The sequence below is a fragment of the Poecile atricapillus genome, chromosome 23 (genome assembly GCF_030490865.1).
Source record: "Poecile atricapillus isolate bPoeAtr1 chromosome 23, bPoeAtr1.hap1, whole genome shotgun sequence".
Classification (NCBI taxonomy): domain Eukaryota; kingdom Metazoa; phylum Chordata; class Aves; order Passeriformes; family Paridae; genus Poecile; species Poecile atricapillus.
This window is the reverse complement of record NC_081271.1, coordinates 6,875,870-6,892,410: the sequence shown is the minus strand read 5'-3', so window position 1 is coordinate 6,892,410 and position 16,541 is coordinate 6,875,870. Positions and strand designations below refer to the sequence as shown.

The window sequence follows — 16,541 nt, the reverse complement described above, 5'->3', positions numbered from 1 at the left end:
AAGGGAAGGGAAGTTTCCAGTCCCAGACCAGCAGCAGGTGACCAGCAGTGTCTTAGAAAGAGAAACTTTTATTAGAAAAAAAAAAAAGCACAGAGAAACCCAAGTCCTTTCCCAAGCCCTACAAGCAGGATCAGCCCCAGGGGCAGCAGCAGATTCCCACACTGGATTTGTCACCACAGTGGTTGCTCAAAGCACAACCCAAACCCAAAGAATGGCCCCAATAAGAGAGTTTGAGCCTTTTGTCCATGGCACCCTAAAGGCCTCAAGAGAGCATCCCCTGTCCCTGCTGGGTGGGCTCAGCAGCCCGGGGAATGCAGGGTCAGGAAGGCAGGAGGGAAATGGGACACTCAGCTCCATGACAAGCCCCACACAGGGCTGTGGCCACGGCCAGGGCCAGCTCACCCTCCCTGCATCACTGGATGAAGAGTCACTGCCTGCAGGGCCAGGGACAAGGAGCAGTCTCTGGTTCAGAGTGTGGAAGGGAGCCCCAGGGCCAAGCTCCCCCTTTTCCATGGGACACCTCGGAGCACTCGTGTGACTTCATGAACATCATCCTCTGCTTGGGTCACCCTGGCAGTGACAGCCTGGCCAGGGGGTGACACTGCCTGCCCCACCTGCCCCAGGCAGCAGGGACGGGCACAGGCCATGGAGGTGAGGCTGGAACTCCCTTGGCCAGGCAGGTTCTCACCCCACTGACATCTTCCAGCTGCCAGGGAGCCGTGGGGGCAGTTCTGGGGCACGGGCAGAGATCAGGAACAGAACAGCAAAATGTGGTGGGTGAACAAGGCAGGAGTTTGTCTTCAGCATCTGTGGGGATGGCCTGGACACCCCCAGACAGGCAGTGAGGGGGGACTGGGGACACAGGGACACTCTGCCAGGCTTCTTCCTTCCCATCCCACAGGCAGAGGACCCCATGACCTGGCTGCACCCACACGTGGCACCGGGGACTCGTGGCAGTGGCTTTTGGACGGTTGGGTAGGGCTGGGCTTTGATCTTTGGAGCAAACCAGTTTTTCCCAGATGGTTTGATACCACAGCTGGTATTACTGCAACTGGAAAAGAAAGTGGGAACCACTGAGGCTGTGCCTGAGGCTGCAACCACCCCACCAGCAGCTGCTTTAACCAGGACAGTGGCTGTCCCCAGCAGGGGATGGGGCAGGCAGGAATCCCCTAAATCCCATCACAGCCCACTCACCTTCTCCTCCCAGAGCAGAGTCCTTCTCTCCCTTACAGATGCCTCCAGTTGTCCCCTCCTGATGACTCTCCAAAGTCACAGAGACCCCCACGTCCCCTGTCCCCCCATATCCTCTGTCCTGCCCCAGAGGATGCAGCAGCTTTCAGAGCAGCTCCATCATTACCTTGGTGTCTCCAGAGGTGTCTCCAGGCTGCTTTATCCAGACATCTCGCTTTGCCAGGCTGTTGATTCTCCGGATTTCCTGCAAACAGGAGAGTCAGAAGTGACAGGAGAAAGCTTTCTCCATGCATGGTGTGCAGCACTGCCTTGGTCTGACTGTATCCAAACCCTGAAGCACACAGTGTGCAGGTGAAACCAGCCAGCTTTGGGATCCTGGACCTGGGACACCCTCAAAGCCTCGTGCAGGTGCCATTGAAGGAGAAGTGATCAAGGAGCTGCAGGCTTTCCCCAGGAGTGGCTCCAGGAGCAAACCCTTTGCTGGCAGAGCTGCCTGCTGCAGGCACATCTGGGTGGTGTTGATTGCCCAGCCCAGCCTGGACTCGCATTCCTGGCTGCAGGGCTGGAGCTGCACCCCCTGGGCCAGCTGGCTGCCACGAGCAGTGGCCAAAGCCCTCCCTGTGTGAGCAGTGAGACCTGCCCAGGACCTGCTGAGCTCCTCCTTTCCGAGAACACCAAAGCACCCTGGGGCAAACAGCTCTCCTGTCCCTCTCCTGCACACGTCAGGGAGCAGTGACAGTGGCCAAGTGATGAGCTCTGAGTCCCCCTGGCCAGGCACTTTGCACCCACACCCCTGGTTTTGGGGTCTGCTTTCATTCAGGGGTGCAGATGACTCCAGACACGCACCAGGACCTCTCCAAGCACACACAGGTCTCCTCAGAGCTGAGGGGCCGAGCACACAGCTTCTCTCCACTCTGTCCAGGCAGAGCTGCTCATCCAGAGGAGATGGGACAGCAGAGATGGGATCATGCTGGGGTGCCAGGGTCAGGTACCCCTGTGTGTCCTGGGAAATGCTCCTGCTCCCTCCTCAACCCCCCAAGGGGTGAGGAATCTGTCCCAGCTGTCTTAGGAGTTCTGGGCTCACAGTCAGGACACAGCAACAAGCAGAGCCCTGATATGCCATCGTGGTGGCCCTGCAGCTCTGAGGTCTCCAAACCTGCCTAAACTGCTCTCAAACCCTTTAATAGGTTCAGCCAAGGGTTCATCCCCCCTTCAACCCCACCCTGAGGAGCAGCACCGTGCCCTGTGGGGCTGCCTGGTCTCAGGGCCCTCAGTTGAGCTTGACACAAGCTGGTACCTTGATATTTTCCTCCTTGGGAGGCTCCTGAGCCCGGCTGATCCACAGATTGATGCGGGATGTCACCGATCCTGGGATCTTCAGGCTGTCCTGTGGCACAGAGAGGGACAGCGGGGTTACAGCCCTCCCTGTGCACGAATGTGACCCAGTCCAGTCCCCAGGGCACGAGCAGAGCTGCAGGCACAGCCCAGCCCACACACTGCTGGCTCCATCCCAGCTCCATCCTCAGCTCCATCCTCAGCTCCATCCCAGCTCCATCCCAGCTCCTCATCCCAGCTCCATCCCAGAGCTCCATCCCAGCTCCATCCCAGCTCCATCCCTGCTCCATCCCAGCTCCATCCTCAGCTCCATCCTCAGCTCCATCCCAGCTCCTCATCCCAGCTCCATCCCTGCTCCATCCCAGCTCCTCATCCCAGCTCCATCCTCAGCTCCATCCCTGCTCCATCCCAGCTCCATCCCTGCTCCATCCTCAGCTCCATCCTCAGCTCCATCCCAGCTCCTCATCCCAGCTCCATCCCAGCTCCATCCCAGCTCCATCCCAGCTCCATCCTCAGCTCCATCCCAGCTCCATCCCAGCTCCATCCTCAGCTCCATCCCAGCTCCATCCCAGCTCCATCCTCAGCTCCATCCTCAGCTCCATCCCAGCTCCATCCCAGCTCCATCCCAGCTCCATCCCAGCTCCATCCTCAGCTCCATCCTCAGCTCCATCCCAGCTCCTCATCCCAGCTCCATCCTCAGCTCCATCCTCAGCTCCATCCCTGCTCCATCCCAGCTCCTCATCCCAGCTCCATCCTCAGCTCCATCCTCAGCTCCATCCCTGCTCCATCCCAGCTCCTCATCCCAGCTCCATCCTCAGATCCATCCCTGCTCCATCCTCAGCTCCATCCCTGCTCCATCCTCAGCTCCATCCCAGCTCCATCCCAGCTCCATCCCAGCCCACACACTGCTGGCTCCATCCCAGCTCCATCCTCAGCTCCATCCCTGCTCCATCCCAGCTCCTCATCCCAGCTCCATCCTCAGCTCCATCCCAGCTCCATCCTCAGCTCCATCCCAGCTCCTCATCCCAGCTCCATCTTCAGCTCCATCCTCAGCTCCATCCCAGCTCCATCCTCAGCTCCATCCCAGCTCCATCCCAGCTCCATCCCAGCTCCATCCTCAGCTCCATCCCAGCTCCATCTCAGCTCCATCCCTGCTCCATCCCTGCTCCATCCTCAGCTCCATCCTCAGCTCCATCCTCAGCTCCATCCCAGCTCCATCCTCAGCTCCATCCCAGCTCCATCCTCAGCTCCTCAACCCAGCTCCATCCTCAGCTCCATCCCAGCTCCATCCCTGCTCCATCCCAGCTCCATCCCTGCTCCATCCCAGCTCCTCATCCCAGCTCCATCCCAGCTCCATCTCAGCTCCATCCCAGCTCCATCCCTGCTCCATCCCAGCTCCATCCTCAGCTCCATCCCAGCTCCTCATCCCAGCTCCATCCCAGCTCCATCCCTGCTCCATCCCTGCTCCATCCCAGCTCCATCCTCAGCTCCATCCCAGCTCCATCCCTGCTCCATCCCAGCTCCATCCCAGCTCCATCCCAGCTCCATCCTCAGCTCCATCCTCAGCTCCATCCTCAGCTCCATCCTCAGCTCCATCCCTGCTCCATCCCTGCTCCATCCCTGCTCCATCCCAGCTCCTCATCCCAGCTCCATCCCAGCTCCATCCCAGCTCCATCCCAGCTCCATCCCAGCTCCATTCCAGCTCCAGCCCAGCTCCATCCCAGCTCCATCCCAGCTCCAGCCCAGCTCCATCCCAGCTCCATCCCAGCTCCATCCCAGCTCCATCCCAGCTCCATCCTCAGCTCCATCTCAGCTCCATCCCTGCTCCATCCCTGCTCCATCCTCAGCTCCATCCCAGCTCCATCCCAGCTCCTCAGATTGCAGCCCTGTGCCCAAACACAGCCCTGGCACCCAGCACCAGCCCAGCCCTGCTCAGCCTGAGCCCAAGAGGACAAGATTTGTCCCAAAGGCACAGCACAGAGCCGCTGGGAGGGCAGCCCAGGGCAGCTCCTGCCTCACCTTCCTCACCACCGCTGCCTCTGCCTTGCCGGGAGCGCTGCCCTCGAAGAAGTTGCGCTTGCTGGCCACCCCCTCCGAGGAGAGCAGGCGACTCTTCTGGACAGGCAGGGAGGATTTCACCCCCTCTGAGCGCTGGGGGAGAGAGGGGAGTCAGCAGGGCCGTGCTGTACCCCGAGGGGTGAGCAGCAAAGTCAGGGTCACACCCTGAGCCCCTTGGGGTCTGGTCCCCCCCACCATCACCAGCTCACAGCCCTGTGCACTGCTTCCCCCAATGGACCTCTGCATCCCCAGACCCTCCCCAGAGGCCATCCCCTCCCTGCAGGGCCATTCAGCATCCCCAGACCCTCCCCAGAGGCCATCCCCTCCCTGCAGGGCCATCCAGCATCCCCAAACCCTCCCCAAGGGCCATCCCCTCCCTGCAGGGCCATCCAGCATCCCCAGACCCTCCCCAGAGACCATCCCCTCCCTGCAGGGCCATCCAGCATCCCCAGACCCTCCCCAAAGGCCATCCCCTCCCTGCAGGGCCATGCAGCATCCCCAAACCCTCCCCAGAGGCCATCACCTCCCTGCAGGGCCATGCAGCATCCCCAGACCCTCCCCAGAGGACATCCCCTCCCTGCAGGGCCATTCAGCATCCCCAGACCCTCCCCAAGGGCCATCCCCTCCCTGCAGGGCCATCCAGCATCCCCAGACCCTCCCCAGAGGCCATCCCCTCCCTTCAGGGCCATCCAGCATCCCCAGACCCTCCCCAGAGGCCATCCCCTCCCTGCAGGGCCATGCAGCATCCCCAGATCCCCACAAAAGGACATCCCCTCCCTGCAGGGCCATCCAGCATCCCCAGACCCTCCCCAAGGGCCATCCCCTCCCTGCAGGGCCATCCAGCATCCCCAAACCCTCTCCAGAGGCCATCCCCTCCCTGCAGGGCCATCCAGCATCCCCAGACCCTCCCCAAGGGTCCCTGCTCCTCAAACCCTGGGGCCAATCCCTTTCCCTGCCTGGGACCATCTCCTTCATCCCCATCAGCTCTGGTATTTGGGGCAGGCTCAGTTCCTCCCCTCCCCACTCGGCTTCAGGCCACCCCTCTCTGTGTCTCCACACATCTCTCCCAGCCCTGCCTGGCTCTGCCAGGGGCCTTTGGTACCTGCACAGCTGAGTTGTATTTTTCCAGCTTCTCCCCAATGGTGCTGTTGCTGCCTGGGATCCTCAGGCTCGCACTGGTGAAGAAGAGAAGAGCTGAAACCCCTCAGGATCTGCTGGGACTCAGCCAATCCTCGTGGGGAGCAGGAGAAGGCTGATAGATGTCTCCTGCATCTATCTGCCAGGTAAAGCAAGCAGCCCATTCCCTGCTGCTGACTGAGATCTCTCTCTGTGTGTCACCACCTTCCCAGAGCCACACTGGAGCACTGAAACATCTCAGAGCTCCTCAGCCTGCCCTGGCTTCAGCTCTGCCAGCTCTGAGCTGCATCACCCCCAGTGTCAGTGTGCACCTGCCCAGGGGGGTGGAGGATCCCTTGATCTGGTCACCAAAGCCAGGTCTGGCTGCTCATGGAGCTGTTTTGACGTCCCCATGGACGGGACCTGTGCAGACACAGGCACCACCGTGGAACTACCTGACTCAGGAGACAGTGGGGGCTTGCTGGGGGATACTGAAGCAATCTGGGAGAGGGGAGGATATTCCTGCCCATGGCAGGGGGTGGAACGAGATCTTTAGGGTCCCTTGGAACCCAAACCTTTCTGTGGTTCCAGGATCTCGTTCAGATGGAAGATACACTTTGGACATTGTCCCCTGCCAAGTCCAGCACCCTGGGGACCAATGTCCAGCAGATCTGTGCCAGTCAGGCCCCATCACCTCCTCCTCCTCCCTTGGAAAACAAAGGATGGCAATTCCTGCCCAGCAGGACCAAAAAAAGCAACACAACGAGAGGTGCTGACCTCCTTGTGAGAGGGCTTGGGCTCTCTTCTTTCTGCTTCCTGGAGATGATCTGGAAAACACAAGGAGAGGAAATCCTGCAGTGAACTTTGGTTATCCAAGATAAGCATGGGAGACTCTATCTCACTGATCTGCCCCAGGAAAGCTCCATTTGCACCCACACCAAAACTTATCTCGTATCTCAAAGCTCCCCAGACTGTAGACACTTTATGGTGATAACATTTTTATTCCCAATAAAGCCTCATGTTAGTCACTCAAGTGTAGCCAGTCAGCCCTGACTCAAACAGGGAGGATCTTGACAGCTCTTGGTTTTCCCAGCCTCTTCAATCACTTTATTCCAGAGATCTCTTTTGAAATGAAATATATTCTCAGACTGTAAGATGGCATGAGAGGGAGAATGGATGTTATTTTTATCCTGTGCTTTCACAGAAGACTGGCAAGGCTGGAAGGTGGATGGTAATTCCTGTGGCTCTGGAAATTCTGAGGACAATGAGCTGCCTGTGTTCTCACCAGATCCTGTGAGTTTTCTGGCCAGCACAAGGTGTATGAACTGGACATGCTCACCCCACACACCTTCAGCCAGACATGGAGAGGGAAAACAGGGGGAAGAGGGAAGCAGAACTGCCCAGAGCAAGGGTAAATTGTGAACACACTTCTGGGAACAGGTTCTGCCCACATAATCCAGAGGCCAAAACAATCCTTCCTTCCCCCCAGCCTCCACTGGGCAATAGAATTCTTTCCCCAGCTGCTTCAGCTCTTACCCTAAAGGAGACAGTTCTTGGGCTGGCCCGTCGGATGGAGCTGCTGAAGGTGATGTGGGTTGGAGAAGGGTCTGGCTTTTCTGCAGGTTCATCTCGGGGAGGGAACAGCTGGATTACCTGCTTTGAGGGGTTCCTGGGTGCCTGCTGAGGAAAAAGGAGATGTCAGATGCATCCCAGGAGAGAGAGAAGACTGAAGTGCAGGAGCTGAGCAGTCAGGGTGGGAACTGGGCTGGAGGTGGGAGCCTGAGATCAAAATCCCCCAAACCTTTCCTGTCTCAGTTGGACACACAGAGTCCCAAACAGCCCTCCAGTGTCACCACGAGGGCAATCAGAGAGACTTGATGGAGAAGGTGATCAGGACAGCACAGACCAGGGAGGGGAAGGAGGTGCTGGGACCCTGTTCAGCACCTCGTGGTTTGCAGCTCTCAGAAAAACCTCCCCCAGAGCCCTTCAGGTCCCTTTTCCCTCCTGGCACTTTTGGGCTGTCCCTCTCTCTGCTCCTCCCTGGGCCTGGTACCTCCTCCATTCCTGCTCACCTGCTGCTCTGGGGATGAGGTGATGGCCGAGGTTTTCTCTTCTGTGCTCCGGTTTCCCACCCTGGTGAGGATCTTCACCTCCCGGAGCCGGCAGCTCCCCACCTCCGGCGGCTCCTTGGGCTCCTTCCTCTGCTCCCCCCGAGGAGTCCACACTCGCTGCTCCCTGTCCTGGAGCCGTGTCCTCACCATCCCCTTCCTCTCGGGGGCTGGCTCCAGGTTCTTGTCTCCTGCTGGGTCCCCTCTGCCCTTGGCCAGCTCCTGGTCCTGCTCTGCAGCCCGGCCGCTCTCCTGCCTCCTGCGGGGCTGCGCTCCTGGCTGCGGGCAGCTTCCTCCCAGCCCTGGCTCCTTCTGCTCCAGATCCTGCTCCTTCTGCTCCTGCTCCTTCTGCTCCATCTCCTTCTGCTCCTGCTCCTTCTGCTCCTGCTCCTTCTGCTCCATCTCCTTCTGCTCCAGCTCCTTCTGCTCCAGCTCCTTCTGCTCCTGCTCCTTCTGCTCCTGCTCCTTCTGCTCCAGCTCCTTCTGCTCCTGCTCCTTCTGCTCCTGCTCCTGCCTCAGCTTCTCGGACACGGCTGGGAGCCACCTCGTCCTTCTCCCTTCTTGTGTCTTCAGCACCTCCGAGAGCTTCTGCTCCTCCCCATCCTCCAGGGACTGCAGCTTCACGAGGGATGGAGGTCTAGGGACAGGGACAATATGGAATGACAACTCCAGAATCTGGGGCTAGAGGAGTGGATTTCATGCAGCAAGTGAGGCAAAAGGCTCTGGGGAGGGGCATAAAAATCCCACTGACATCCTGGAGTCCCCCCTGCAGACCAGGGCTCTCATCCCCATCACCCCAGCTCAGCTGAGAAAAACAATGGATTAAAAATCTTCTTTTCCTTTTGACACAGAGATGAATCATTTCTGCAGCCCCATCCAGGACATCAGCACCCAGCAAATCCTGTGCCAAGCAGGTCCAGGCTCGGGGCAGTGCTGGGTCTGCTGCTGGGTAAGAGGTGCAGCTGGGACTCTTCACCAGAAGAGGAACAATCCCACCAATTTTAAGTGGGAAATGTTGGTTGGGATTCAATCTGCTGTGGCAGATCCACACATGGTACCAGCACAAGCTGTGAAAAGCTGTTTCCCCTCCCTGTGCAAACAGGCACAAGGTCTGGGAAGGGGCAGAAGGACACCTGGCAGGCTGTGTCTGCTCGCTCACAGCATTGGGAAGGAGATGGGTAACACTTGCCCTCCTCCTGAGCTGCAATCACCACATGGCCAGCCTGTGTCAGCAGCAGGGAAGAGGAATTTGTCCTTCCCACCTGGTTCATTCTGGTCATGTCCAGCCCCCACCCAGCCCAAGCGTTCTAACTCCATCCTGTCTGAAACACAGGAGTGGGACTCTCACTGTGGACACAAACCACCCAAATACTGGACACTGCCAGGATCAGAGTGGGGCAGGCTGTGTAAAGGCAGCCTGGTCCCAGGACACCTCCAAATGCCAGCTCCCTGCAGCCAGGGGCTTTGGGAGCACCTCTGGGAAGCCCTTGGGTCAGATCCCAGCTTCAGCCAAGGTCCCACAGCGTCACTGTGAGGTTCAGAGGGGCAGCACAGGCAGCCAGGCTCTGCCTGCTCTGCTCTCCTGCCCTGCAGAGCTGAGCAGCCCCTTCCTGCTGCAGATCCCACCTGCAGCCCCCAGCAGAGCTCAGCCCTGGCACCAGCCCTGTCCCATGGGGAGCCCACCCAACACATCCCCACCCTGTGCTCCTCCTCTGGAGCCCACCCAACACATCCCACCCTGTGCTCCTCCTCTGGAGCCCACCCAACACATCCCACCCTGTGCTCCTCCTCTGGAGCCCACCCAACACATCCCACCCTGTGCTCCTGTGGAGCCCACCCAACACATCCCCCTTGTCCTCCTGGGGAGCCCACCCAACACATCCCCACCCTGTGCTCCTCCTCTGGAGCCCACCCAACACATCCCCAGCCTGTGCTCCTCCTGGGGAGCCCACCCAACACATCCCCACCCTGTGCTCCTCCTCTGGAGCCCACCCAACACATCCCACCCTGTGCTCCTCCTGGGGAGCCCACCCAACACATCCCACCCTGTGCTCCTCCTGGGGAGCCCACCCAACACATCCCACCCTGTGCTCCTCCTGGGGAGCCCACCCAACACATCCCACCCTGTGCTCCTCCTCTGGAGCCCACCCAACACATCCCACCCTGTGCTCCTCTGGAGCCCACCCAACACATCCCCACCCTGTGCTCCTCCTCTGGAGCCCACCCAACACATCCCCCTGTCCTCCTCTGGAGCCCACCCAACACATCCCACCCTGTGCTCCTCCTGTGGAGCCCACCCAACACATCCCCCTGTCCTCCTGGGGAGCCCACCCAACACATCCCACCCTGTGCTCCTCCTGTGGAGCCCACCCAACACATCCCCCTGTCCTCCTGGGGAGCCCACCCAACACATCCCCAGCCTGTGTTCCTCCTGGGGAGCCCACCCAACACATCCCACCCTGTGCTCCTCCTCTGGAGCCCACCCAACACATCCCCAGCCTGTGCTCCTCCTCTGGAGCCCACCCCACCCCACCCAACACATCCCCCTTGTCCTCCTGGGGAGCCCATCCCTCCTGCTGGTTGGAGCACAGCTCTTCCCACAGCTGAGCCCAGCCAGGAGCTGTTCCCACCACCTGCAGCAGCTGCCAGGGCTCGGTGTCAGGGCCAGTGTGGACCCACAGACCTGCTGGAAGCTGGGCTGGTGTCTTTGACAGGGCTGGCAGGTTCCTCATCCGTGGATGTGGAGGACAGAAGGTTCCGGTGCCTTCGCCGGCGCTCTCTTTGCTGCTCTTCCTCATCCTCCAGGGTCCTCTGCCTGGCCAGGCTGTTTGGGAGAAAACACAAGGGTGGTAGAGCACCTTTCTGTCCTGCACGAGGCCCTGCTGCCACACAAGAACTGCTGGGCAAGGCCAGGGGGCTGCCAGGAGTCCCCTTGCTGGAGGAGAGCGATGCCAGCACATGCCAAGTGTCCCAAACGAGTGCTCTCACTCCACCCAGCTGATGCAGGCCCTTCCCAAAGCAAGCACTTGACTTCCCAGCTCCTATTTTCTCCTGCTGGGGGGAGCACTCATTTTATAGGAGTCCCTATATATGTATAACACAGGATATTGAACCTGTAACTCAGCCAGAGCAGGAGCCTTGAGCTACCACACAGACCTCAACCACACAAACTGGAAGGGTGTCCTGGTTTAGGGTGACCACTATGGCACGAGATTCTGGGCCAAAACCAAGTTGTGGGAATGGCAATTTAATTTTTATAGAGCAAAAATCCTCAGACACAAAAGTATCAGAGGCTGAAGGCAGCTGCTGAGAGGCTTTGCCTGGGGATGGGTAGCAGGGCTCCTCTTCCCTCCTGCATGTGCCTGGACAGGGAATTGTTTATAATCACAGACTGAGCCAAAAAGACAAAGTTTGGAATCATCTTTGACCATTTTTGTTTTGCACAAGCCAAACGTGGGTTGTTTTTTGTTTGTTTTGTTTTGTTTTGTTTTAATAAAGCAACACTCAGAATACAAAGTTGTCTGGAAAACACCAGCTCTGCCATCCTTTCCCTGTGCCAAACCTGCCCACCTTCTGTGCTGGTGCATGGACTGTGTTGGAAATATTTTTATTGCCTGGATGGGGCTTTTCAGAGCCAGGTCCATCACCCCCAACATAAACCCTCAATCAGCCACAAACACTGCAGGGAATTCCATGGAGCTCCAGGCACCCCAACAGAGCCTCCCTGTGCAGGGTCCATCCCAGGATCTCATCCCAGGATCTCATCCCAGGATCTCATCCCAGCTCCTCATCCCAGGATCCCATCCCAGGATCTCATCCCAGGATCTCATCCCAGGATCCCATCCCAGGATCCCATCCCAGGACCTCATCCCAGCTCCTCATCCCAGCTCCTCATCCCAGGATCCCATCCCAGGATCTCATCCCAGGATCTCATCCCAGGATCCCATCCCAGGACCTCATCCCAGCTCCTCATCCCAGCTCCTCATCCCAGGATCCCATCCCAGGATCCCATCCCAGGATCTCATCCCAGGACCTCATCCCAGGATCCCATCCCAGGATCCCATCCCAGGATCTCACCCAGCTCCTCATCCCAGCTCCTCATCCCAGCTCCTCATCCCAGGATCTCACCCAGCTCCTCATCCCAGCTCCATCCAGTGCCAGCCCTGCCCAGGCCTTGTCCCCAGTTTGCCTTTTAGCGGCAGTCAGGGTGGCAGGGCCGCGTTCCGGCGAGGGCTCGCGGCTGGCTCCAGGTTACTGAGTAATCCCAGCCTGTGATAAATTAATTAAACCTCGTTACCCCCTGCCAGCGTTTGTGTTTCTGTTCTTCCTGCTCGGGGCAGGGGGAGCGGGGCCAGGGCAGGGCAGTGCCCGCTCCTGCTGCTCCGGGCGCTCCCCACGCTCCAAACCGGGAGAGCCCGGCTGGGGAAGGCTGGGATGTGCCCAGGGAAGGTTCAGGTTCTCCAGGTGAGCCCAGGGAAGGTTCAGGTTCTCCAGGTGAGCCCCCTCCATGTGCCCAGGGAAGGCTCAGGTTCTCCAGGTGAGCCCCCTCCGTGTGCCCAGGGAATGTTCAGGTTCTCCAGGTGAGCCCAGGGAAGGTTCAGGTTCTCCAGGTGTGCCCAGGGAATGTTCAGGTTCTCCAGGTGAGCCCTCTCCGTGTGCCCAGGGAAGGTTCAGGTTCTCCAGGTGTGCCCAGGGAAGGTTCAGGTTCTCCAGGTGAGCCCAGGGAAGGTTCAGGTTCTCCAGGTGAGCCCAGGGAATGTTCAGGTTCTCCAGGTGAGCTCCTCCGTGTGCCCAGGGAAGGTTCAGGTTCTCCAGGTGAGCCCAGGGAAGGTTCAGGTTCTCCAGGTGAGCCCAGGGAAGGTTCAGGTTCTCCAGGTGTGCCCAGGGAAGGTTCAGGTTCTCCAGGTGAGCCCCCTCCGTGTGCCCAGGGAATGTTCAGGTTTTCCAGGTGTGCCCAGGCTGGGATGTGCCCAGGGAAGGTTCAGGTTCTCCAGGTGAGCCCAGGGAAGGTTCAGGTTCTCCAGGTGTGCCCAGGGAATGTTCAGGTTCTCCAGGTGAGCCCAGGGAAGGTTCAGGTTCTCCAGGTGTGCCCAGGGAAGGTTCAGGTTCTCCAGGTGAGCTCAGGGAATGTTCAGGTTCTCCAGGTGTGCCCAGGGAATGTTCAGGTTCTCCAGGTGAGCCCCCTCCGTGTGCCCAGGCTGGGATGTGCCCAGGGAATGTTCAGGTTCTCCAGGTGAGCCCAGGGAAGGTTCAGGTTCTCCAGGTGAGCCCTCTCCGTGTGCCCAGCCCGCACAGAGACCCTGGCACAAACACTGTGGGGATGCAGATCCTGGTGCCTCTGCTGCCCTGTGCTCTGCTCAGCACTCAGCAATAACGCTCAGCACCACGGGCATTTCCTGCATTTCACAGTCTCCCTCCAAGTGAAAAGGGGATTTTCCTGCTCTGAGGCAGCACAAAACCTGGCACTACCCACAAAAGCTGGCTCCTCGTTATTTCTAATTAAGCCAGACACCCATCAGGCTATGGATTTCCTCTGCCAATCTTCCCCTCCTCTTTTCAAAGAGGGATTTATTTTTCGCTGTCTTACATTTTTTAACACAAAGGCATGAGTAAGAACTTTGGTGAGTGTCCCTGCCGTGTCCCTCCTGCCCTGTCAATGATTAATGCAGAGATTTCTGACATTTCTGTTCTTTCAGCGCTGCCTCATCTCAGGAGAGCTCAGGAAATGTCTTCTGGGGTGCAGGGCCCAGCTGGGCTCTGGATGGAGCTGGATGGGGCTGGAATGGCTCCTGGATCTGTCCCACCCATGGCAGAGGCAGCTGAGAGCTGCTGGCCTCCCAGCAGTGGGGTCTCCACTCAAATAAGGAAGTTTTTCACAGTGAGAGTGGTGAGGCACAGGGAGCCCAGAGAAGCTGTGGCTGCCTCTGGATCCCTGGAAACATCCAAGACTGGACAGGGCTTAGAGAGCAACCTGGGACAGTGAAAGGTGTCCCTGCCTGTGGCATGGGGTGGAATGGGATAAGCTTTAAGGTCCCTTCCCACCCAAACCTTTCTGGGATTCTATGAAATGCCCATTTTTACAGCCAGTACTGAGATTTGGTCTCAGAACTGTAACATCCACTGGGGCCAGAATTCCTGCTCTGATTTGTGGGGCTCTCTCTGCGTTTCCATCACGGCTCCTGCACGGCCGAGGCTGCCCTGGGGTCTGCAGGGGGTCAGGGCTGATCTCACCTTGCTCTGGGTCCCCTGAGCCACCCTGGGATCCTCCCCTGCTCTGGATCACGCTTTGGGAAGGCCGGGGGAGCTGTGGGAATTGCTCAGGGATTGCTCAGGGACTGAACCAGGCCTTGCTCAGCTCAGCACGGGCTGCAGTCAGGGCAGAGCAGGACACACACACCCCGGGGCTGCCTGGCCATGGGAGGACTGGAGACCCCCCCAGCCAGCTCAAAGCAGCTCTGGAGGCACAGCCCACACAGTTTGTTCCCCAAAGAAAGGCAAAACAGACCCAAAACGTGCCCAGCACAGGGCGAGAACCCTTATCCAGGTAATTCTCCTGTGCCTGGCTCAGCTTCCCCAGGCAGCAGAAACAAATCCTCCTGTAAGCTTGCCCAGGCACAAGAAGCTCTCGGTGGGGCTGGCATTCACCTCTGCAAGCAGCAAACACTCCCAGGGCAGCTGCCCATCGTGCCCGAGCCCCTTTGGCCACCAGCAGCCCACCATCTCCTCTTAAAGCATTAACCCCTTAATTAACCAGCACTTACCTGGACAGATCGGACCAGTTCCTCCTGCTAAGGGACATTTTCTCTTCCCGGCTGTTTCAGAGAGCCCCCAGAAGCCGAGCAGGCATCCAGAGCCAGCGGGGATCAGCGCTGCCCCGAGATTCTGCTCCCCGAGGACGGAGAGAAGGAGGGAGGAACTCCCTGCAAGGTTATTTCCCTGTGCACCTTCACCCTGCCTGCCACCCTGTCCCAGCAGCTGCATCACATGGCTCCTTATCTACCTGACACAGGCTGTGATTTGTGCCACAGCCGCCCTGCCCAGCAGTGCCACGCAAAACCAGAGCCCTCCTCTGTGCCAGGCTGCGAGCCGGGAGCGCAGCTCGGGCCATCCACGTCTCCCAGGCTTTGGGAGACAACTCCCAGCAGAGAACCAGTTCTACCAGCCACAATCCACCAGTCAACAGCAGCCCGGCGGAGGAGGTGAATTACCCATGGTGAGTGGGAGGAGGTTGGCTCCCGGGGATCCAAAACAGTCATTAAAACACCTCCGGCTGGGCGCAGTCCAGCCCTTCCCAAAGAGCTTGGGAGGGTCCCCTGCTCCTTCCAGCCCTTTCTGGAGCTCTGGGATGGAGCTGTTTTGGGGAGGGGGCTGGAGCATGGGGGGTACCCGGTTTTTGTGTGCCCAGGCTCATCCCACACCTGGACCAGCCACCAAACCCATCCTCCCCCCTGGCCATGCCCTGAGACCCCCACCCTTCCACAGGGCAGGTGCAAAGCCACGGCAGCGCCGCCTTTACTGGGGATGGGATTTGTTTTAGGGACAGGTGGAGGGCCCAGGCACAGCAGAACTGAGTCCCAGCCTGGATTTTCCACAGCATGGCCCAGTGCTCCCCCTGCTTGGGCAGCCAGGCACTATTCCCTGCAGGAAACGTCATCCAGGACCCCCTGAGGACCTCTGGGCCCAGTGAGACCATCCAGGACCTCTGGGATCAGTGAGACCATCCAGGACCTCTGGGCCCAGTGAGATCATCCAGGACCTCTGGGATCAGTGAGACCATCCAGGACCTCTGGGCCCAGTGAGACCATCCAGGACCTCTGGGATCAGTGAGACCATCCAGGACCTCTGCTCCCAGTGAGACCATCCAGGACCTCTGGGATCAGTGAGACCATCCAGGACCTCTGAGCCCAGTGGGACCATCCAGGACCTCTGCTCCCAGTGAGATCCATCCCTGCACCAGCCTGAGGAACTGGTTGTGAGGCTGGGCTGGCCCTGAACGCCTCCAGCCCACAGGGCTGTGCCATGACCTGAGCAACAATTTTAATCAAAGGCTCCTGATTAAAATCCCATTTCTAGGAGATAGCCCTGTCAAACGAGCCGCCTGCTCCAAGCAGGGCTCACCTCTCTACTCCTCTTTCTTCTTGCAGTAATCAGTCCTCTTTCAAGTGTTTTCATATACACAGAGAATTCAGTTAGTTATGGCACAAGGGAAAAAAATTACTTAAATAACCTTGCAAGCATCCTGCTAATTGCTGCCAGACTATATATAGCAGTCCAGCATCAGCAGCTCCTCTAGAGCAATAAAAGCTCTGTGATTAATGCACGGCAAGCACGGCGCTCACAAAACTCATTGCCAAAGGATAGTGCTGGAGCACAGGACTTAGCAGGGTTTTCCAAAGGATTAGACTGAACGTGGCAGTGAAAGAACACCCCCAGCTAGGATCTACACAGCAAAGGAATATAAAACCTCCCAGTCTGCAATTCCTCCGGTTATTAAGTTGAAGAAACTCTAGAGGGGCATTTAGTGCCTGGGGATTAGGCAGAGGATGAGGCTGGCTGACACTCGCCCCTTCCCGACAGTTGCTCCTTCCCAGGGCTTTATTTGCAGCTCAGAACCCTTTGGAGCTGAACAGAGTTTCCTCTTTATTCCAGATCCCTCAGAGGGTTTCTCCTCCGTGGGTTTGCCCCGTTTCCCTCAAACCCAGGAAAATGGTCAGTAGAGAAAATATCCTTCAG

General features: G+C 58.6%; 1 protein-coding gene across 2 annotated transcripts; it reads right to left on the bottom strand.

The window, feature by feature from the left end:
* Window positions 1-322: 322 nt before the first annotated feature.
* LAD1 (ladinin 1) lies at window positions 323-14,872 on the bottom strand. Of its 2 annotated transcripts, none has more exons than XM_058856147.1 (10): window positions 14,570-14,872; window positions 10,492-10,632; window positions 7,773-8,445; window positions 7,237-7,377; window positions 6,478-6,527; window positions 5,687-5,759; window positions 4,546-4,677; window positions 2,489-2,578; window positions 1,358-1,435; window positions 323-1,051 (listed from the first exon to the last, which is right to left on the bottom strand). In XM_058856147.1, exons 1-10 carry the CDS (start codon window positions 14,605-14,607, stop codon window positions 1,043-1,045), a joined length of 1,425 nt encoding a protein of 474 aa, XP_058712130.1. In that variant the 5' UTR covers window positions 14,608-14,872; the 3' UTR covers window positions 323-1,042. The 2 variants fall into 2 exon arrangements, with proteins under 2 accessions (XP_058712130.1, XP_058712129.1); XM_058856146.1 differs by having other exon boundaries at window positions 7,237-7,380; window positions 14,570-14,835.
* Window positions 14,873-16,541: the final 1,669 nt, after the last annotated feature.

What these genes read in the sequence shown, in the direction of transcription:
- LAD1 (XM_058856146.1), bottom strand. Translation starts at nt 14,607, where the DNA reads ATGTCCCTTAGCAGGAGGAACTGGTCCGATCTGTCCAG. An exon ending in ACCAGCCCAGCTTCCAGCAG is followed by an intron (nt 8,446 to 10,491) that starts GTCTGTGGGTCC and finishes CCCTGTCCCTAG; the next exon opens with ACCTCCATCCCTCGTGAAGC. An exon ending in AATACAACTCAGCTGTGCAG is followed by an intron (nt 4,678 to 5,686) that starts GTACCAAAGGCC and finishes TCTCTCCCCCAG; the next exon opens with CGCTCAGAGGGGGTGAAATC.